This window comes from Eucalyptus grandis, chromosome 8 (genome assembly GCF_016545825.1).
Source record: "Eucalyptus grandis isolate ANBG69807.140 chromosome 8, ASM1654582v1, whole genome shotgun sequence".
NCBI lineage: Eukaryota > Viridiplantae > Streptophyta > Magnoliopsida > Myrtales > Myrtaceae > Eucalyptus > Eucalyptus grandis.
This window is the reverse complement of record NC_052619.1, coordinates 72,558,080-72,577,267: the sequence shown is the minus strand read 5'-3', so window position 1 is coordinate 72,577,267 and position 19,188 is coordinate 72,558,080. Positions and strand designations below refer to the sequence as shown.

Here is a 19,188-nt window from a genome sequence, read left to right as displayed (position 1 = left end):
GCGTTCGTCGGTGGCAATTATGACACCGGCCACCAATTTAGAATTCCAGGATTCAGTGTGAATTGACATAAATTAATTCGGAGAGGCGCAGATTGATATGTTACCGTCTACTACCATTATGAAAGAAAGGGTTATTTTCAATGTTTAATTTTCGTTAAATATTTTTTAATTAATATCATGAAAATTTCAAATTAATATATTTATAATAAATTTGCTCCAAAAGTATACATATGACAAATCTATTATTAATTAGTTTATATTCAATCTTACCATCAAATTATTGAATCAATAACATACCACGATTGAAAAGAGTATCGTTTGAGGTTTTATCTTTTATAATTGAAGCTTTTGTAATTAAAGAATTAATTTTAAATAAGTTTATCATATATATTAGTTTGAGATTTACTATAATAAAAAATTAATTATAAGTAATTTATCATAAATATACTAATTTGATGTATTTCGTAATATTAATAAAGAAAAAAATTATGATACTAGTGGTTAAGCGACAAAATTAGGAAGAGACGAGAATCTGGTCTGAAGGCGAGGGCAAAAAGGTCCGAGGGAAAAGGGACCCCGTCGCTCTGTCAATCACATTAGTCTCGCTCGGCATCAAACGTCCAATGATTCAACGAGGTCAGTGGAATATTAGGGGCCTCCTGCAGTTGTGGGGGCCCATGGGGAGATTTTGTATTAATAAAGTAAGCTCTTTTTCTATTGAATTATCATGCCACATCGTTATCTCATATAAAGGTTTGATATAAAACAACCCTATTAATCTATAATAAATTTTCGCAGACTAATTTTTAACTATAAAAATATCAAATTAATTTTCATTAAATTTTACCATCAAATTATCAAGTTGAATAATACGTAATAATCGATAGATACATCAATTTATAGATATTATTTTAAGTTGATAGAAAGTAAAATTATTACAAATTTCATTGATTTGGGATTTTTTTGAGATAAATTTTTCATAAATATGTAAATTTAAAATTTTTTGTGATATTAGATTATATTATATAATATGTGCATATGGATGGGAAAAGTGTCCGGAGGGCTTGAGAAAGAAACTTCGAATTTTAATCTCCCATTAGTAATAATTGAACAAATCAGATGCTTAATCTTTGAATTAGTGGGTAGTGATTGATTGATGGATTGATGGATGGGGAGAATCCAAGTTGATATTTATGTTTGCCGCCCTTTTCTGTTTGGCAGGAGATATTTTCCCTTGTTTTTTCTTGACACGTGCTTTGGGAACTTAGGGAAGAAGATCGAGGGAAAGATTGTTCCGAGGATATTGATCTTTTTTTTATTGCAAAAATTGTTGATGAAAAAATTCTTTGTTATTTTTTTTTTCAAAAGAAATTGTTCTATAGAGGGTGGGTATTTAATTTTTGCTTCCTTTCCTCTTTACTTGGATATATTTTCCTATTTTTCCCTATGGGTGTAAAAAAAAAACACACACAGAGAGATGAAGTTGAATTTGGGTTCTATTATTTGCCCCAAAACAAATGAATTTTCGTCGATGAACATGCGGAAAAATAGCTCAAAATTACAAATTAAGTTTAACTAGATTCATGTGTGTCCAAGAAAAGAAATTGTAATCATCACCGGATGGATCGGGACCACATTCGTACGCCAGCAAAGTTTATGGGTAAGTTGAACCATTGAAAGTAAATAGAACAGTAACATAAGCAGCGTTGAATAAAGTAACAAGCTAATCATCAAATTGACGCAAATAGGTGCAAATTTTGACTTCATTGCGGCCTAGAGGGTCCTAACAAAAATGTAACTTGTAATAAGAAAAGCCTCTCCATTTCCTGCGCTTTATTTACTTTCAAAGATGTGATTTATACGAACTTTTGTTGGTTTGCGATTTGCCAAGTCCAAAGCACGTTTCGGCCGGCACAGAGCAAGGCCAATTCCTTGTTCGGCCACATTCCCTCCACTTTAGGCCAAAATTATTTTATGAAAAACAAAATATAAGTGTCTATATCATTGACACTTTGTACATGAAATTTTCAATTGGGCACTGTGTTGGCTCGCCATCGATCAGGTCCAATCTAGTTTGCCTGTAGCTTGTTTGTTTCTTGAGTATTGTCCACGTGTTTCTTGTCATCAATTGCCTTATTAGGTATATGATTTTTCTGGCCACTCCCTATTAAAATAGTTGACAAATTGAACATAAAGTGAACAAACTGTACATATCTTGTTAGGAAATTTAACGGGGTAAATATTTATTCAAGAAAAAATCAAGTTCTTGCACATGCCAAATAATTAAAGAAAAAAAAAACCCGTTGCGAGATTTTTGGAAGTGAATTTTATAATTTTGAGAAGGGTCAATATCACAAAAACACTAAATAAGTATACTTATATTAAATTCATCCCAAATTAATATACCGATGAAAAATTTACTCTTAATTAATTTTTGTTAAATTTTACTGTCAAATTATTGAATTAAATTGCACATTACTGTTAATGGATATACTAATTTGAAATTTTATCTTCAAACAGATATGCCAATTTGTAAAACTTTATAATGTAATTTTAGTTTAGCGAAAATTAATGAAGAGTAAATTTATACAAGCGTATCGGTTAGGAGCTTTTGATGGTATTTGTCATAGATGTATCGGATTGAGATTTCTCATGAAATTAACCATCCTAAGAATCATAGAAAACTTAGAGATATTTAAGTAAATTCGATGGTGTATACTAAACTTTAAAAAACAAAAAAAATCCATTTTATATTTCAAAGAAGCCATCCTCCCTGTCTCCAAGAAAATCAGAAAGGCGGGAAAACCCTCCTTTCCTCGCAAAGCGCAAAACCCCTCTCACTCAATTCAACCGCCTCCGGTCGGCTCCGGCGACCGCCGCCACGACCGCCGATGTCCGGCGGCGGGCGGGCGATCAACGTCCTGAACGTGGCGGAGAAGCCGTCGGTGGCGAAGTCGGTGGCCACCCTGCTGTCGAGGGGCCAGGGGATGCGGGTCCGGGAGGGGCGGTCGCGGTACAACAAGATCTTCGAGTTCGACTACGGCATCCGGGGGCAGCGCTGCCGCATGCTGGTCACCTCCGTCACCGGCCACCTCATGGAGCTCGAGTTCGAGGATCGCTTCCGCAAGTGGCACTCCTGCGACCCCGCCGACCTCTACGCCGCCCCCGTCCGCAAGTCCGTCCCTCAGGTAAGGAACCGCAACGACGAAAGACCGCCGAAAGGAACTGACTTTTTCGTGTCGCGAAGATTTTTGATGGGGTTATGGCGTAATTCAGACCATAAGTTCGTTTTTTGTTTTCTGATTAGAGTTGGGGGAATAGCCTGTGGATTGTGTGTTTTCTGTTTACTTGTTATGGAAATTACAGGACAAGTTGGATATCAAGAGGACATTGGAAGAGGAAGCTAGAAGGTGCCAGTGGCTCGTTCTATGGCTTGATTGCGATAGGGAAGGTGAAAACATAGCATTCGAAGTTATCGACACATGCACCGCAGCTAACCGTAATCTGACCATAAAAAGGGCTCGGTTCTCTGCTTTGATTGAAAGGTCTGGTCGGATTAATTTTTTTTTGTTTTTTGGGGGTTATAGGTTCTCGGTTTTGACGTCCTATCTTGTGATGCTAGGGAAATACATGACTCTGTGCAGAATCTTGTCGAACCCAATCGATGGTTTGCAGATGCTGTGGACGCAAGGCAAGTGAGTGCCCTCCCATTTCTGCATTTCTGGTGAAGTTCTACTGTCATTAGTGCTGTGAAGTCTGTTCGGCAAATGGCTGCATCCAAATACTACTCAGAATATTTTTTGCTGCATGTGAAACTAGGTTGCGTCTTTGCATAAGGTGCTTCCTCTCTTCGATAGTTTGCTCATTGTGGGATAGGGAACTGATTGGAGCTTTGTGCAGGAAATAGACCTCAGGATAGGTGCATCTTTTACAAGGTTCCAGACTATGCTGCTAAGAGATGCATTCGTCATTGACTCTGCTGCAGATGACCGGAACCTAGTCCTAAGTTATGGTCCATGTCAAGTATGGTGACTTAAGAGCACATTCCTCATATTCTCAATTTATACACTGTCATATATATCCTATAGTTATTGTTCTTCATTATTGCAGTTCCCTACACTTGGCTTTGTGGTCGAACGATTTTGGGAGATACAATCTCATGAACCTGAGGAGTTCTGGATAATCAACTGTTCTCACAAATCTGAAGAGGGCATTGCCACGTTCAACTGGACGTAAGCTTTGACTGTCTTGATGCGTAATATTATTCTTTCACATGTTATTGGTTCTTATTGAAATGGGAGTCTTTCTTCATTTTTCAGGCGTGGACATCTCTTTGATTACACTTGTGCAGTTATAATTTATGAAATGTGTGTCGAGGAGCCACCTGCAACTGTATGTTATGCTGATTATCGTGGTTGGATCAACTACTGGTTTGATGGTAATACTCTAAATTACTACCTCGGTCATACAGGTCGCAGGAGTTAGGCAACAGGAGAAATACAAGTATCCTCCACATCCTTTGAGTACCATTGAGCTGGAAAAACGTGCTTCTAGATACTTCCGGATGAGCTCTGAGCATACCATGAAGGTGAGCAGTTGTAACCTGGAAACTATCTATCCATCTATAGGATCATATCTAGCTGTATGCTGATTAGGACTATGTTTTTCGGTAGATACTCTGCTTTTCAGTAGATGGTGAATTAGAATGGCTGCTATCAATGAATGTTTCCTTTCGGAAATGATCGTGGCAGTTTGCAAACTCCGATCAATGTATGGCCCAAATTACGCCAGTTGTTTCAAATTCACGTTGTCAATTTGGTTTTTTTAACTCTTTCAATTTTTTTTTTTAGTGAGAAGGCTTCTTTGCTCTTCCAATCTGAGCAACTGAGTTACTTTTCTTAACAATGTATACTCTTCTTAATTCCCTGAAGGATAGCTATTCTCTTCTGATAAACAGTATTTTCGCACTTTTCTATAATGTGAAGTTTTGGGTCCTCATACCTCATTGTGCGTTCTATTCCTCTTATCATTTTTTAGAGCGAGATTAGGAAGCTCACTTTCATTTGTTTAGAATTGTTTGGTTTTCATGACTAATTTATATCAAATCTAGTTCTGTTTACTTCTGTTGATGATACATAGTCCTTTTGATTTTATCTTCTTAAGATGCTGTGGTTAGCTATTAAAAAGTTTCGGATCCTTGCATATCGTTGTGCATACTATTCTTTTACCATTCTTTATATGAAGAACAAGAAGCTCACTGAGCTTAGTTTGATAACCACTGATTTGTAATTGAGAAGTTAGTGGGGTACTTCACTTGCCAGGGTTTACCTAACCTTAAGCAAGCTTCTTCGTTATAGAAGGGAGAAAAATGATTTAAAAAATGTTCTGTTTTCCTGATCTCTTGCTTACTTTTGAGGTTTTACATTATGTTATAATAAGGTTGCAAATTGAGAAATGCTAATCGTTTCCTGTCACTAGCTTGTGTCCAATGACTTCCTCCTTTCCTGCTGTTTTAGGTTGCGGAAGAGCTTTATCAAGCAGGATTTATAAGTTATCCTCGTACTGAAACTGACAACTTCTCTGCCAGGACTGATTTGCATGTGAGTATCTCTTAGATTATGAAGGTGGAATTGCAAATATTTCTTTTTGATTAAAATTTTGACTAAAATACAGATGATAGAAATGCTTCTGCAGTTCATGAATGGAATTATGAATGGAGAATGTTGGGGCAAAACCAAAATGGACAGAAATAATTTGTAACTGCATTTATCTTGGTATTGTGATGCATACATAGCATTAGGTCAGAAAGAACAAAAAAATAGTACTCTGGAAATGAAAGCCCACAGACAACTTCTATTGTCTAGTTAGCACATTGCCAATCAGATATACTGATTTCAAAGCTAACTAGAAATAAGTAGTGGCAGGTTTAAAGGTGGTAAGGGAATTCTTCTTTTTGGGTATTTTCATGATAGCAAAACTAAATAATCTGAATTGAGGTCGGTGCATCTTTTGCTGCTTTTTAATTGATTGTCTGCTGATGAGTAAGTTAGGAGTATGATTTTATAATAATATGGCTATCAAATCCTAAAGGAGATTTGGTGGTTAATTGCCATCTTTTCTTATGATTGGATAAGCAGAAGAATTTGACCTGCCGCTATGAATTGCTTATTTTGATATGTACATTAAAATGACATATTTTGCCACCTCGTTCATGTGAGTAAAGGGCTCCCTCCCATTTATGAAGAATAAGTTGAAAAATGGGTGTTTATCGCTATGCAGTGTTGAATGTGTGCAAGGGCTGGTAACTTGTTTGTCTGTTTTTATTAATTTTTGGATGCTGCAATTGGAGTAATGGAATTGCTGCGGAATTTTGAAGTCTCTTGGTTTGGAAGATGTCCATGTTGATGAGATAACGCAGATTTTTGGAGGCTGGATGGCGGTTCATAAATAAGTCACTTGGTGAGAACAGTATTTGAGTGGATGTCCTGCGTCAGTGAAGACATTACAGATTGGTCTTATTTCAGACATATAAGCTTCTTTCGAGCATATGATATGAGGTTTTGGGTTAGAATTAGGATCATGCCCCAATGTCACATTTATATGTAAGATCGATATTCTAGGTAGTGTAGGTTCTTTTAAATTGAGCTCTCTAGTTATTAAGACCTTCCCCGTTTCCACTCTCATGTAAGTGATGAAGTCAGCAGGTTATGAGCTTTTTTAACTTGCCGAGCCTTGGTAGAAGGCCCCTACTTCAGGCTTTACTATTCAATAGCCGAGACTTTGGCTCTTGTTGCATGCATTTATGATATTTTCTTTTGCGTTTTCTAATTGGTCATGCATTGTTTTTCCAGCTCCTTTTGGCTACTTTCCTCCCTTTGAATTCTGTTTATTGGTCTGAGTATTTGTTGACACGTAGGCTATCGTGCAAGAGCAACAAGGGCATCCTGTATGGGGATCATATGCCCAGCGTTTATTGGACCCCAGTTCAGGACTCTGGAGAAACCCCAGCAATGGTGGCCATGATGATAAGGCCCATCCACCAATTCATCCAACAAAATTTTCTGGTGGGGAGAGAAATTGGAGTCAGGATCATCATGTAAGTGACTTCTTGTGATTTCTTAAAGGAATCTAAGGAATCTTTCCTTGCTTTGGTGGTAGACTTTAATTTTGACATGGCCCCGCTCTCCTCTATCTCCCCCCCAAAAAAAAAAAAAAAAAAAAAAAGGAGAAAATACAACAAACACCCATGCACACCGCACTTAATTCCTATATGTTTTGTTTTTTTATTGCAGAGACTCTATGAATTGGTCGTTCGCCATTTCCTGGCATGTGTTTCGCAGCCAGCCGTGGGGGCAGAAACCACTGTTGAAATTGATATTGCTGGTGAGCAGTTTGCTGCATCAGGGCGCGTGATCATTGCTGTGAGTTCTGTTCCGACTTTTGAGCTTGCCATTTATTTTTTTGAGGAAGGAAATAACTTATGTTCTCAATAATTGGATTTTACATGATTCATCATTTTAAGAAAAAAATTGCTGATATAGAAGCAATCATTTCAATTTATTGTTTACTTGGTGACTGCCCCTTTTATGTTTCTTAACCCCACTCTGAAAGTCATGCTGGTCATTTCAGTTTTGAATTTTGATTATCTAGAGTTTGCTTTGCACAAGGATTTTGATGGAACCGGATAAAGCAGTGTAGGTTTATGAGGTATACTGGCTGCCTCTCTAGTTTTTAGTATCATAATGAAGGAGTTGCCACTTTAGTTGTCCCTTCTTTTCCCAATAATGTGAAGGTCTGCATAAATTATTCTGTTAGGTCAAAAATAAAAACCGATGTGGTGATGCCTTTTTTCACAGTATTGCTTCACTTTTCTGTGGGTGCTGGATTAATTCTTTCTTAAGCAAAATGGAAAAGTGAAATTAGTTGGAGATTCATTTGTACATAACCTTTTCGTATGTTCCCATGGCATTCCAATGAAGTCAGAACTATTGGATTAGCCTTTGTTAGATTGAATTCCTGTAATGACCAGTGACTGGGAGGCTGCTCATGCTAATTGAAATGAGTTTCTCAGCATGAGTTCGTTTTATAGATGGAAGGTTATCGCTTGTGACCGAGAAGGTCATGGGGTTGAGTTGTGGAAACATTCTTGCAGTAATGCAAGGGTAAGGTTGCATATAATAGAACCATCACCTGACCCTTGCATAGGCGGAGTCTCATGCAGTGGGTCACCCTTGTTGAATGTGCTAGAGGTGAGGCATGTCAGTACTCTTGGAAATACCATGGCCTTGCATACCACCTCTAGAAAGAATGATTCCTTTTTGGGAATTGATCAATGTTTCTGTCAGTGTCTCTCAACAAACCATCGGGTTTTAACTCAATGAAATATTTCACCGGCATCTATTTGATTTAGCTATTTTTCAATGTCATGACCTGTCTGTCTTATCTGAGAATGAGACTGTTCTCTGCTTGGAGTAAAATAGTTATATCACATTAGTCCTAGTTCTTATTGAATCTCGCTGTTATTATGATATTGTGGTGAATCTAAATGGTCTTGTTGGCCAGAAAAATTACTTGGACGTCTACCGGTTTGAATCGTGGGGAGGTTCAGTGATCCCAACTTATGTGCCTGGACAGCAGGTTTGCCACTGAATATTGCATTTCTTTGAATTATATTCCTCCATTTACAATGATCCATCCTCATTATTCATCTGCCTCCCTTTGTTTTGTTTCTCCACTATAATAGAATGTCTAAAATAGCTCTCATCATGTCTTAGAATCAGTCTTTCATTGTTAGTGGATCATGCATTTATCAGATCTAGAATACCGTGGCCCTGGACCATTTGATATAGTTCACTTCCTGATTCTTTATCATCTTTCTGAGGGACAAGAAAAATAAATTTCAAGGAGATATGTACACACTACGAGTTTACACTATGGCAAAGTCTTGCTTTCATCTGGTATTGACAAGGAAAACTAACTTTGCTTCCCAAAATTAATTTGGTTCCTTGTGGCTCTGTAGGCAAGTGTAAGTCCCTTCAAATGAAAGGCTGCCATTTTGGAATTATTAGATTCTCTTTCAGTCCCACTGTTGAAAATAACATTGATTAGAGACACGATAGCGCATTATGCTATCGGGCTTGATCCACCTGTTGATCACGTGGGTGAGCCTGGTGCAAGAGGCTCATCTTGCTCGTCCAATGTGTACTACTTCATACTTCTGGTTTATTGGAAGTGTTATGAGAAGTCTTTTGTGTGCAAATTTTTGTGTATGGCTGGATTCCCCTATGAAGCCGTCTTGTACAGGGGCAGCACCCTTGCTACCCTATTAATGAAATTTTGTTTGTCATTCAAGACTTACCAACTCTGAGTAAGAGTTCTGACTCATGTGATCAACAGGTGAATCAAGCCTGATAAAATCCGAAGAGGATTGAACTCCTTGAAATGCCATCCTTTTTTCTCCTAATGAGCCAAAAAAAGTGAGGAATTATTGTAGTAGTTTTTTTCTTTACAACACAAGAACAATGGTCCCTCTCCAAGCCTAAAGTTTGTGTTGCACCTTGCCTGCAGTCACCCACTTTACACCTAAAACCATAATCCAAATTTGTCTGTTCTAGCTACAAGGTAACAGTAGGTGATACACACTCTCTGCTTCAAATGGATCTATTTACAAATGTTTTTTCGTTTCTTTTAAAGATTATGCAAAGTGAGAATAGGTCTTAGGCTGCTTGCTCTCCAAGAGAAAAGATAGCCTTCGAGGAACCCTGTCTTTCAACTTTCAAATAAATTTTCATGGGAAGAGCATATTCTGTTGCATTTGCATTTGCATCTGAGTAGAGATGAGATTAGAATAGTAGGATTTGACCTAAAAAAAGAAGTTTTACTTCCAACGGTACCATAGTTGATTGATATTAAATACTAGGCTCAATCATTAGCTGTGGGGCCCGATCACCACACGAGATCCTTTTATTGGTTATCCTTGCCTACAGTATGCTCATTTATCAGGTTTCTTTTTATGTCTAAGAAAGTTGTGAACGTGTTGTATATTGATTGGGAGTTTTTTCCTCTTAACTTTTTACAAGAACTCATCCACTAGGTGGAATATTGGTTGCAATCAGTGGTTTTCTAATTCTCGACTACAGTTGCAGTTCTTATTCTCTTATTTGAATTGATTTAATGCACTAATTTTTCATCGAGATGTGAAATATGATGATTATTATCTATAAAAGTGGGGTGTGATTTTATCAGTTAATATGTAAGAACCAACATAAAGTGCCTGAACAAAGAAATGAACTTAACAAAAGCACATACCAATGGATGCAGAGAGCCATAGAGTCAGAAGTGAAACACAGATTTCTGTAGAATGTTTTGAGGAAATTTATTTTGAATAATATTTGTCAACATTTCAATTTTCCTATAATTTGCTTGGAAGTTCAAGACATAGATGTGTGCTCATACTGTTGCCATCTATATCACAGTTCATCCCTACAACTTTAACACTGGATTCAGGAGTTACCAGGCCCCCGCCACTTCTAAGTGAAGCTGACTTACTGAACTGCATGGACAAGGTGAAAAAGATAATTACTATTTTTATTTTTCGGTCAAATTTCTGATATAAATGATCGTTGGTCATAGGTTTATGCTGCAGTAGATGTATGTTGTAATAGCATGTCTTATAATTTGCTCATCCACTTTGTCTCTTCAGGCTGGCATTGGCACCGATGCCACGATGCATGATCACATAAAGAAGCTACTTGATCGGTTCTATGCAACCAAAGACCAGAATATGCGCTTCTCACCAACTAACCTGGTAAACTTTTTGCATCTACCTCCTTACCTTTTAATTATCAGTTTATAGCAAGGTAGTATTTCCTTCTTTCTAGCACTGTTTCTCTGGATTTTGACTCTTGCTTTGGACAAGTTCAGAAACAACACTCGTTCCCATATTTAGTTGGCTTTGTAATCGTAAGAAACTTATTGCGCTTGATTGGCGTGTGGCATATTGGGTAAATTTCTCGAGACTCAGCATTCAAGCATATACAGACTCGCCTATGGGATGTAGTCACACCATTCTTCCTTATTTGATTGTTTTAGGTCAATGAACATTATATTCTTGGAGCAACGTTAACTATCTTAGGTTTTATCTCCAAATGGCTCAAGTAATTGTATTATGGAGAGAACTCGCTTTGTTTGATTCAGATCAAGCAAGCACAAAGTAAGTCATCTTTCATGTTTTTATCTTTGCTAATTGGTGAATATATGAACAGGGTGAGGCTCTAGTCATGGGATACGATGACATGGGGTAAGTAATTTGCCTTCTTTTCAACTTGAATGAATAAAGTCTTCTAAATTTTTTGCTTGTCTATCCTTATATTCATTTTCTTTCTTAAGTTTACTTTATATATAGTTGAGTTTCTATTTTCTTTTTCCTTGTTGGCAACTTTTGACACCGGTCAAATTACTTTTTACACACTTAAACTTTCATCTGCTTTTGTTTTTGAAGACTTACCAAATGCTTCCTTGGAACTTTGTAGTTTCATGTAAGTAGAAGTAGCTTAGTTCACTCAAATATGTATAGGAGACAGCGTAAGTTGGATAAAAATATGAGTAACATGCCATCGCAACATCTTAGTTAGATTGTTCTTATAGCCCTATATGTTTAGCTGAGTAAGATGCACCATATTGTGAGAGCGCTATCATTTTTCGCTCAGGTACAAGCTATGGAAGCCTAACCTCAGGTCAATGATGGAATTTGACATGAGGGCAGTTAGTGAGGGTGCCAAGACAAAAGCTGAAGTTCTGGAAACATGCTTGCAGCAGATGAAAGCTTGCTTTCTAGATGTACGGTTGTTACTTCTTTCTGCTGCTTGTTGCAACAAATCTATGATCGACTTCAATACATGTTTATGATTACATAATGTGTGGAAGGGGGACTTTTGTTTAATGGATCCTCTCGTTAAACCAAAGTCAGAGAACAGTCTTATGTTCATTTGAAATCAATTGTTTAAGAAAGATTGTCTGACATATGGAAGCTGAGAACGGCAACTGACTAGTTCTGCTTCAAACTTTCCAACACTGGATGCATACTAAATTTCTAAAGAGTTGCAGAGGTCTTGCAGAAGTCTTTCTTAGATATTAACCAAATAAAGTGAGAAGACTTCCCAGAGGCACTCAAGACTAAATTTCTGAGTGTTGACGTACTTGGATATTCAAGTCTTTAATTGTCTTCAATGCTTGTAAGTCCCATGGTACTTGGTGGGTTTTGAATTTTCTTGTCTCTAGTAGAAGCAGAAAATGTAGAATGCATGACAACAAAGTCAGTCGATATATGAATATCCACTTCCCTCAAATGAAGCATACCGAGGATGATTGCTATTTGTGGTAGCAAAATTTTTGGGTTTCAAATGCATTTTCTAGGCAGAGTTGTTGATAATGATACGGGTGAAGAACAAGAAATGATGATATATAGGCTACGGTGTGAATTCTTGCAGGCCAGGTCAAATAAACAAAAACTGATGGAAGCCATGGCTGTGTTTTTTGAGAGGTAGATTCCCGACTTGCAGATTCCTGATGCATTTGTACTGCTGTTACTGTGCATCTATCATTGATGCTGCAGGGCCGCTCGAACAGCCAGAGATGAGCAGCATGTGGTGGGAGAATTTGTTCGGTTATGTGGACTCTGTCATCAATCAAATATGGTGCTCAAGCGTAATCGAGTAATGGATTATTTATCCTTTGAGAGCATAATTGTATTTTTCTCTTGTTCATTTGGTCGTGTCATTGGATTTCACAATCACTTCTGTTTCCGCATTGCACTCAAATTATGTTCCTGAAACATGCTTACTTTGTTTTCCATATCTGTATTTTTCTCTTGTTTTGTGGCATGGATTTCACAATCGCTTCTGTTTCCACATTGCACCCAAATTATCTGCTGTTGCTTTGCTTAAATTACGTAGATACACTGAACCTTTCAAATTGTTGCAAGTATCCCTTCCCAGATATATTTTAATGGCTTCCCTCCACTTATCTTGAAAGGATGTAACTAGTTTTCAAATGTAGGAAGTGCCTTGTGGCTTCAGTTGAAGAGCAATTTGCCTTTTGGGCATGGATATCAGCATTATCTCCATTTTAAAATAAAAGTTGGACACTTTCTGATTCTAATGAACAAAATGCATCTTTCTTAAGTTTTTCACAAGGGATATTTTTATCAAAATTATTTTAGGGCTTTTCTGGAATGCGGAAGAAAAATCATAAAAGATTGGCTCTGTTTTTGAAAATATTTCAAACACTGGGTAGTCCTAATAGATCCAATAGTGTTGGGCGCTGTGCGGATCATGCTATTATCTTCAGTAATAATTCTGTACTACTCACGTTTGGTTTTTTTCTCAAAGACAATTTCAGCTAACTCCTTCACTTTGAACAGGATGGCAATTTTATGGTTGGCTGCCTTGGTTTTCCACAGGTTTTCGTTCTTCACCGTACTTTTAATTTAAGTAATTAGTACACTGCTAATTTAGTTTCTGGGACATTTCTCGCACACTCTATTTACAGGGCTACAAAAGATATTAGGAAAATAGAGTTCATGATCGTTTCATTGTAATACTACAAGGATTCCATCAATTCATTCTATCAAGACAATCTGTTGGGTTCATGTCTAACCATCTAAATCTAGTTAGATGGATGCAAACTATCTACTTCATTAACATCTGTGTTTTTTTTTTTTTTTTGGAGACTCCTCCCAGCAGTTGAAAATAGCAATGGAGTACCCTATTGTTTTACCAACTCAAGAATCCTTTAAATGATTTTAGAGGACCATATAACCTTTTAATGCCATTGTTAAGCTGGAAATGAAAAGAAAACAGGAGAATCATTGCATAAACAATCAGGATATTCCAATAATTAAGTTATGTGAAAATGATTTTGAAACTAAGATTGTTACACTCTTTGTTCTGAGGTTATATTTGTATGGTCATATTGCTCTTGATCCAATTTTTGCTGTGCAAATTCAGTGTAGGAATGTTGTATGGCTTCCCGGGTCAGTATCAGAAGCAGTTGTGACAGCCAACATTTGCAATTCTTGCAGTCCAGGTTTTTCTCAATCTAATGCATTCAGCTTTAGGAGTCTAACTGGAAAATTGTTGTTTGAAATACCTCATGTCCAGTTTAAACTTGAGATTTTGGAGTAAGGGGATGTATCTGTGGTGTGGCCATCTTCCTGTAATCTGAGTGTTGTTTTCTCGTACAGCAGAAGAAACTGCCTAACCTGGTTGTCATGGAAAACTGGATGTTTCCATTTGCGTTGTCTTTACTATTTTGTTTACTATGTTGAACTCTAGCTGTGGCAAAAAGAAGAACAAACCTTGTGGACTCCTCTATTTGTATAGTACATTGAATGAAGAAACATCACTAGAACAGAGTTTTCCTTCTTTTGTGGTAGCAGCTGCTCTAGGTGCCCTGAAAATTACTACTGAAATGGACCGTTTTAATAAACTACTTATGTTTACTCCTGGATATTGTTACAAATGTTGAGGGAGGCCTGATATCTACATATATTAGAACTTTTATTATATCTTGGTTCTTCATTCTCCGTTGTTTGCATGAGAATCTTCTTCTTGGTTTTGGTGATTGCTTTGCAATTTCATCAGTAACATATCATTTCACATTTCCTTTTTACTAACTACAAATGTTATTTTTCATTTAAACAATTCTTTAGGTCCTATCTACATGATTCAGTTTAAGTTTCGGCGGCTGGAAATTCCTCCATACTTCAGTGTCGACCACCTAGGTATGTGCTTTTGTCCTGGAAAGTAAGTGAATGCTGTTACAAACTTTGAACTAACTTGTGGCTATGTTTAAAATATTACAGCTTCTATTTTATTCTTCATCTTACTGGAAGCTCTCTTTTTTAAGTTTTTGAAGAGCTCTTGTTTTTGTAGAAAAATCTTTGCCACTAATAGTAAGGCCTGTGGCTGCAGTTGTTGGTCTTTTGAAGCCTGACCATTTCATTAGCCCATAGAATTGTCAAAAAGCTACCTTTCTTACATATGCAAATGCTTCTGTGAATTTCATTGATTGGCTCTCTTTCTGTTGCTATGCCGCTTATTTATGTCCGCCATACATCTTCACAGGCCTTTCCCTTGTCAGATCATCCAGTTGTCTTTCTTTGGCTATAAGACTGCATCTATTAATTTTAAAACTGCTGATGCCATCCCTGAACCTTTTGTTCCCCATACTTGTTTCTGTAGCTGGATTACGTTCAAATGGAGTTGGTCAATTAGTTAACAGGAATATAATTGCATGCCGTCTCCTTTTACATACTCGAGGATAATTCATTTTGAACTTTCTATTTGGCTCAATGGCAAATTAACTGCGAAATTCTATCAGGATGCATAGGTGGATGTGACGACACTCTTCAACAGTTGACAGAAATATGTGGAACGGGTTCTCGTATGTCAGGTTGGTAAATTTTTTTTGCAAAAGTTACACTTTGCTGAAATTGAAAAAAAGGATAAAGATGGTGCTTTGGAAAATATTCTTGCTGTAGCATGCCATGCTGCTCATGGGCTTGCATAATCATGGTGTGTTCGTGTGTTTGTATTGAAGTGGATGATTGATTTGAAAAATTCATAAACATTAGTTAAATTTTTTCTAATAACTTGAATTTACTTTTCAATATTTTGTTTATTAATTGTACTATGATCCTTTCGTTTATGTTTCTTTGGCTTAGTTCTCTATGGCTTGCCTTTTTCTTTTTTGTGTAGCGTAATTTATATTCATCTGTCTTAACTGTACTTTTCATCTTTTAAATAAAAAATTTATTTCTTACGTGGCTTAACTTTTGTAAGAAGTTTTTACCAAAAAAAAAAACTTTTGTAAGAAGTTTGCTTAAGTTTTGGTTAGTTCTTAGAAAACTATGTTTGGTTTTTTGTTCTAAGAGACACCTAGTACACTAACCTTAACAGGAGTAGTAGAAAACATGTTCTATTATTTGTCTCTTCTGAATAGTGCATGCCCTTAAATTGTTTAACAGACTCTTCTGACTAATGCACTTCCTTAGAGAGGGTATTAATGAGGGTACAGAATTTATTATTATCCCCAGTATTTTTGTTTTGACTTCTTGGTTTTGATTTTACATCATGGATCTCTTTGTTAACATCAATTAGAAATTTGTTAAAGATTTGTGTGCATGTGTATGTTCAAAATGGTAATTGTTAACTGAGTAAATGGTCTCTTTTTGAAGAAGCTGTTGATTGGTAAAGATAGTCGGTATCTCTCTCTACTCTGCTTCACTTGTAGGATGTAATTCTGATTCTGGTAATGTAGAAGTTTCTCAAGTAATTGGTGTAGTCATGGAATTTCGTACCTCAAGATTAGTTATTTCCTCATTTTTACAGTTTTCTGCTTTCATGAAAAGGAAGAATTAAGAATAACTGACATGGACATCATGATACTGTTATGGCATTAGTAAATTGCTAGCTTTAATGTTACACCTATGATGAACCCCTATCATGATCTTGGAATTTATATTTCACATGATATATCCAGCAGCAAGAGGAGGAGGGCCCACTCCTTTGTCCAGTTCTGCCCAAAGGAGTAACAGTAGACAGCAGGCTTGCAGCAACTGCCGGCAATTGGGGCATTCTTCCACCGATTGTCCCTCAGTCATCTCTGGCACTCGAAATTCTCGGTCTCGCAGAGCAGGCCAACAAGATGGTATGCTAGTCAACTTAATTCTCTCTTTTGTTAAAAGATTAGGAAGGTGCCGATTCAATTTTTTAAATATGTCTGCAACTTTTGTATACCCAGCAAGAGGATTGCAAATAATACAACAACAGGTCAAGAACATCCAATACTATTTATCTTTATCATGATGTAAGGACTTATAACTCCAAGTTAAAATAAAATTAAAAAAAGAAAAAGAAAAATGAAACAGCTAATGTTTCTTTGGGTCAAATGAAAATTTGCGGTTGGTTTGAAGGCAAGTTTCTTTGAACTTCATGAAGATGTACCTTTAGCAGTTAGACACACTGAAAAGATAACTCTTATCCCATTTTATTGTTGAATCATATAATCTCTTATTAAAGAAGTAGAAACATAATCTGTTAGCTATCATTGATGATTAAAAAGGTGGCTAAACGCTTATTTTCCATTTCTTCCCAGCACACCAGATGTTGTAAGATGATAGGAAGAATTTTAAGGGCCATCAAGAGAAAGCATTGAGTACAATGATTTTGAGCAGTAATTGTTTTAACTTCCGACATATGGACTCTTCTTACACTATCTGTATCGAATTCCCAACCCAAGAGAAAGCAGAGAAAACCCTTCTCCCAACTCTCTCCTTGACCAGATGTAGTTGCTGGGTTGCAGTCACTTTCAATGCTGCTTTCATAGCAATATCCAGCACAATCTTGTTCACTCCATATTTTCTATTTTAGTATCCTTATTGGTCTCTACATCCTTCTGTTTACACTGGAAGTACTTGGTCCAGTTCTGTCAAATATATCCTCTTGCTTCAGATCGATTCCATCCACAGTTATTTTGAAGATGCAAAATAACTGGATATGTAAATGCAAGTAGTCATTTGCAGTCCGGGACTGGAAATCCATGTCTTTGCAACTACAACTAGATATTCCTCAACAAGAATAACTTAATGGTCCTCAAAGAAACCATTGCGACAGGAGTTGCTGTGATATACTGATTGCTAATTGTGCATTTATGATGTGAATTCTTACATTGTGCCATCCAGTTAGAACTTCCGCCTAGTTGATAAATGCTAATTTGGTGCATCTGAATGCAGGAGGGTTGTCAGTTTCTTGTGATACTTGCGGAGCATCATGTCCTATGCGAACTGCTAACACCGCAAATAACAAAGGACGGAAATTTTACTCATGTCAGTCAGAAGGATGCAATTTCTTCGCGTATGAATCTACTTACTATCCGCACTATCCATCTTTCATCTTCAGTTCCAGTTGGACCGCATTATATGATATTTTATCCCATCACTCTCCCTTACCTTGTTTTTGTTTACTAATTGTCATAGAATCCTCCCTTTGTCCATCAGTTTTTAAGTCTTGAGGACTTTTTCCCAATGTCTGATGTGTAGGTGGGAGGATAGCCTTCAAAATGGTGGAGGAAGACATGGTGCAAATGGAGGTGCCAGTAACTCAAGAGCTCGTTCCAATAGTTTGGGTGGCCGTGGAAGGGGTGGACGAGGTGGTAACAACGCCACCAATGGGACGTTCGTTTCTGCGACTGGTGACCCCATTACCGGAAGATGTTATGTTTGTGGAGATCCTTCACATTTTGCAAATGCCTGTCCAAATCGATTTACTTAATGCCTTCCCCTACATGAAAATCTAGCTGCCTAGTCTTTTTTCAATGTTTAAAATCCAAGCGAAGGCAAGAAGTTTAAGATTGTGGTTTGGAAGGTTAATATATTTATCTCTGGGTTTAGATCTAGGTAAGTCTTTGTTTCTAACAAGAATTTTTCACGATCTGAGATGTAAATAGGATTTATGGACAAAGCATCTCCGAGGAACAGATGGAGAATGTCTAGCTGCTGGTTAGGTGAGTTCTTGTTAGGAGGAGCTTGTCTGTATCAGTGTTTTCTTGACGGAGTTCAACCACAATTGCATTTGTCTAGAAGTGATTTTTTTTTGTTATAAATAGCTTAGCCATGTTGGGAAGCTGCCCTAACCAGGACGAGATGATTAAATTTCCAAACAGCTAAGCATCTAATTGTAAGCCTTGAGCAAACATGCAGCAGACACGATCAATTCTCATTACATAAACGGTCATCACTGTATATTACTGAGGATGATTTATGGAACTCTGACGAAACTTGATTTTTGTTTTCACACTTCATCATTATCATCATGGTTGAGCTCAAGAGAAATTAGATTCTTCTAGTAGTGTTGTTGGCTTTAGCAAAATCACATCACAGCGCATCACAACATGAAGTGGAGTCTTCTGCTTTCTTGTGTGAAACTTTGATTAAACCAGGTTCTGCCACGTTAAAGGAGCGATGCAAAATAACGATAAAGGTTTATTTGTTATGCATTCTCTCTATTTTCAATTGTACAAGCCGACCATATGTGGGACATGCAATAGATGTCCCACCAAACCTAATAATGTGTTCTCCCACCACCTGATTTCATAATGCTATCTCCTCACGTTTTACGTTAATTTCTT

At 37.1% G+C, this 19,188-nt stretch overlaps 1 protein-coding gene across 2 annotated transcripts; it reads left to right on the top strand.

The window, feature by feature from the left end:
- The first annotated feature begins 2,795 nt into the window (after nucleotides 1–2,795).
- Nucleotides 2,796–18,826, top strand: LOC104416017 (DNA topoisomerase 3-alpha). Of its 2 annotated transcripts, none has more exons than XM_010027462.3 (24): nucleotides 2,796–3,188; nucleotides 3,367–3,545; nucleotides 3,623–3,695; nucleotides 3,901–4,023; nucleotides 4,111–4,232; nucleotides 4,320–4,392; nucleotides 4,472–4,588; nucleotides 5,517–5,600; nucleotides 6,917–7,096; nucleotides 7,293–7,421; nucleotides 8,563–8,637; nucleotides 10,476–10,565; nucleotides 10,703–10,807; nucleotides 11,265–11,299; nucleotides 11,709–11,838; nucleotides 12,489–12,541; nucleotides 12,614–12,713; nucleotides 13,421–13,459; nucleotides 14,007–14,085; nucleotides 14,711–14,782; nucleotides 15,382–15,453; nucleotides 16,546–16,710; nucleotides 17,795–17,915; nucleotides 18,101–18,826. In XM_010027462.3, the coding sequence occupies exons 1-24, from the start codon at nucleotides 2,892–2,894 to the stop codon at nucleotides 18,330–18,332; spliced, it is 2,745 nt and encodes a 914-aa protein (XP_010025764.2). In that variant the 5' UTR covers nucleotides 2,796–2,891; the 3' UTR covers nucleotides 18,333–18,826. The 2 variants fall into 2 exon arrangements, with proteins under 2 accessions (XP_010025764.2, XP_010025763.2); XM_010027461.3 differs by having other exon boundaries at nucleotides 16,543–16,710.
- Nucleotides 18,827–19,188: the final 362 nt, after the last annotated feature.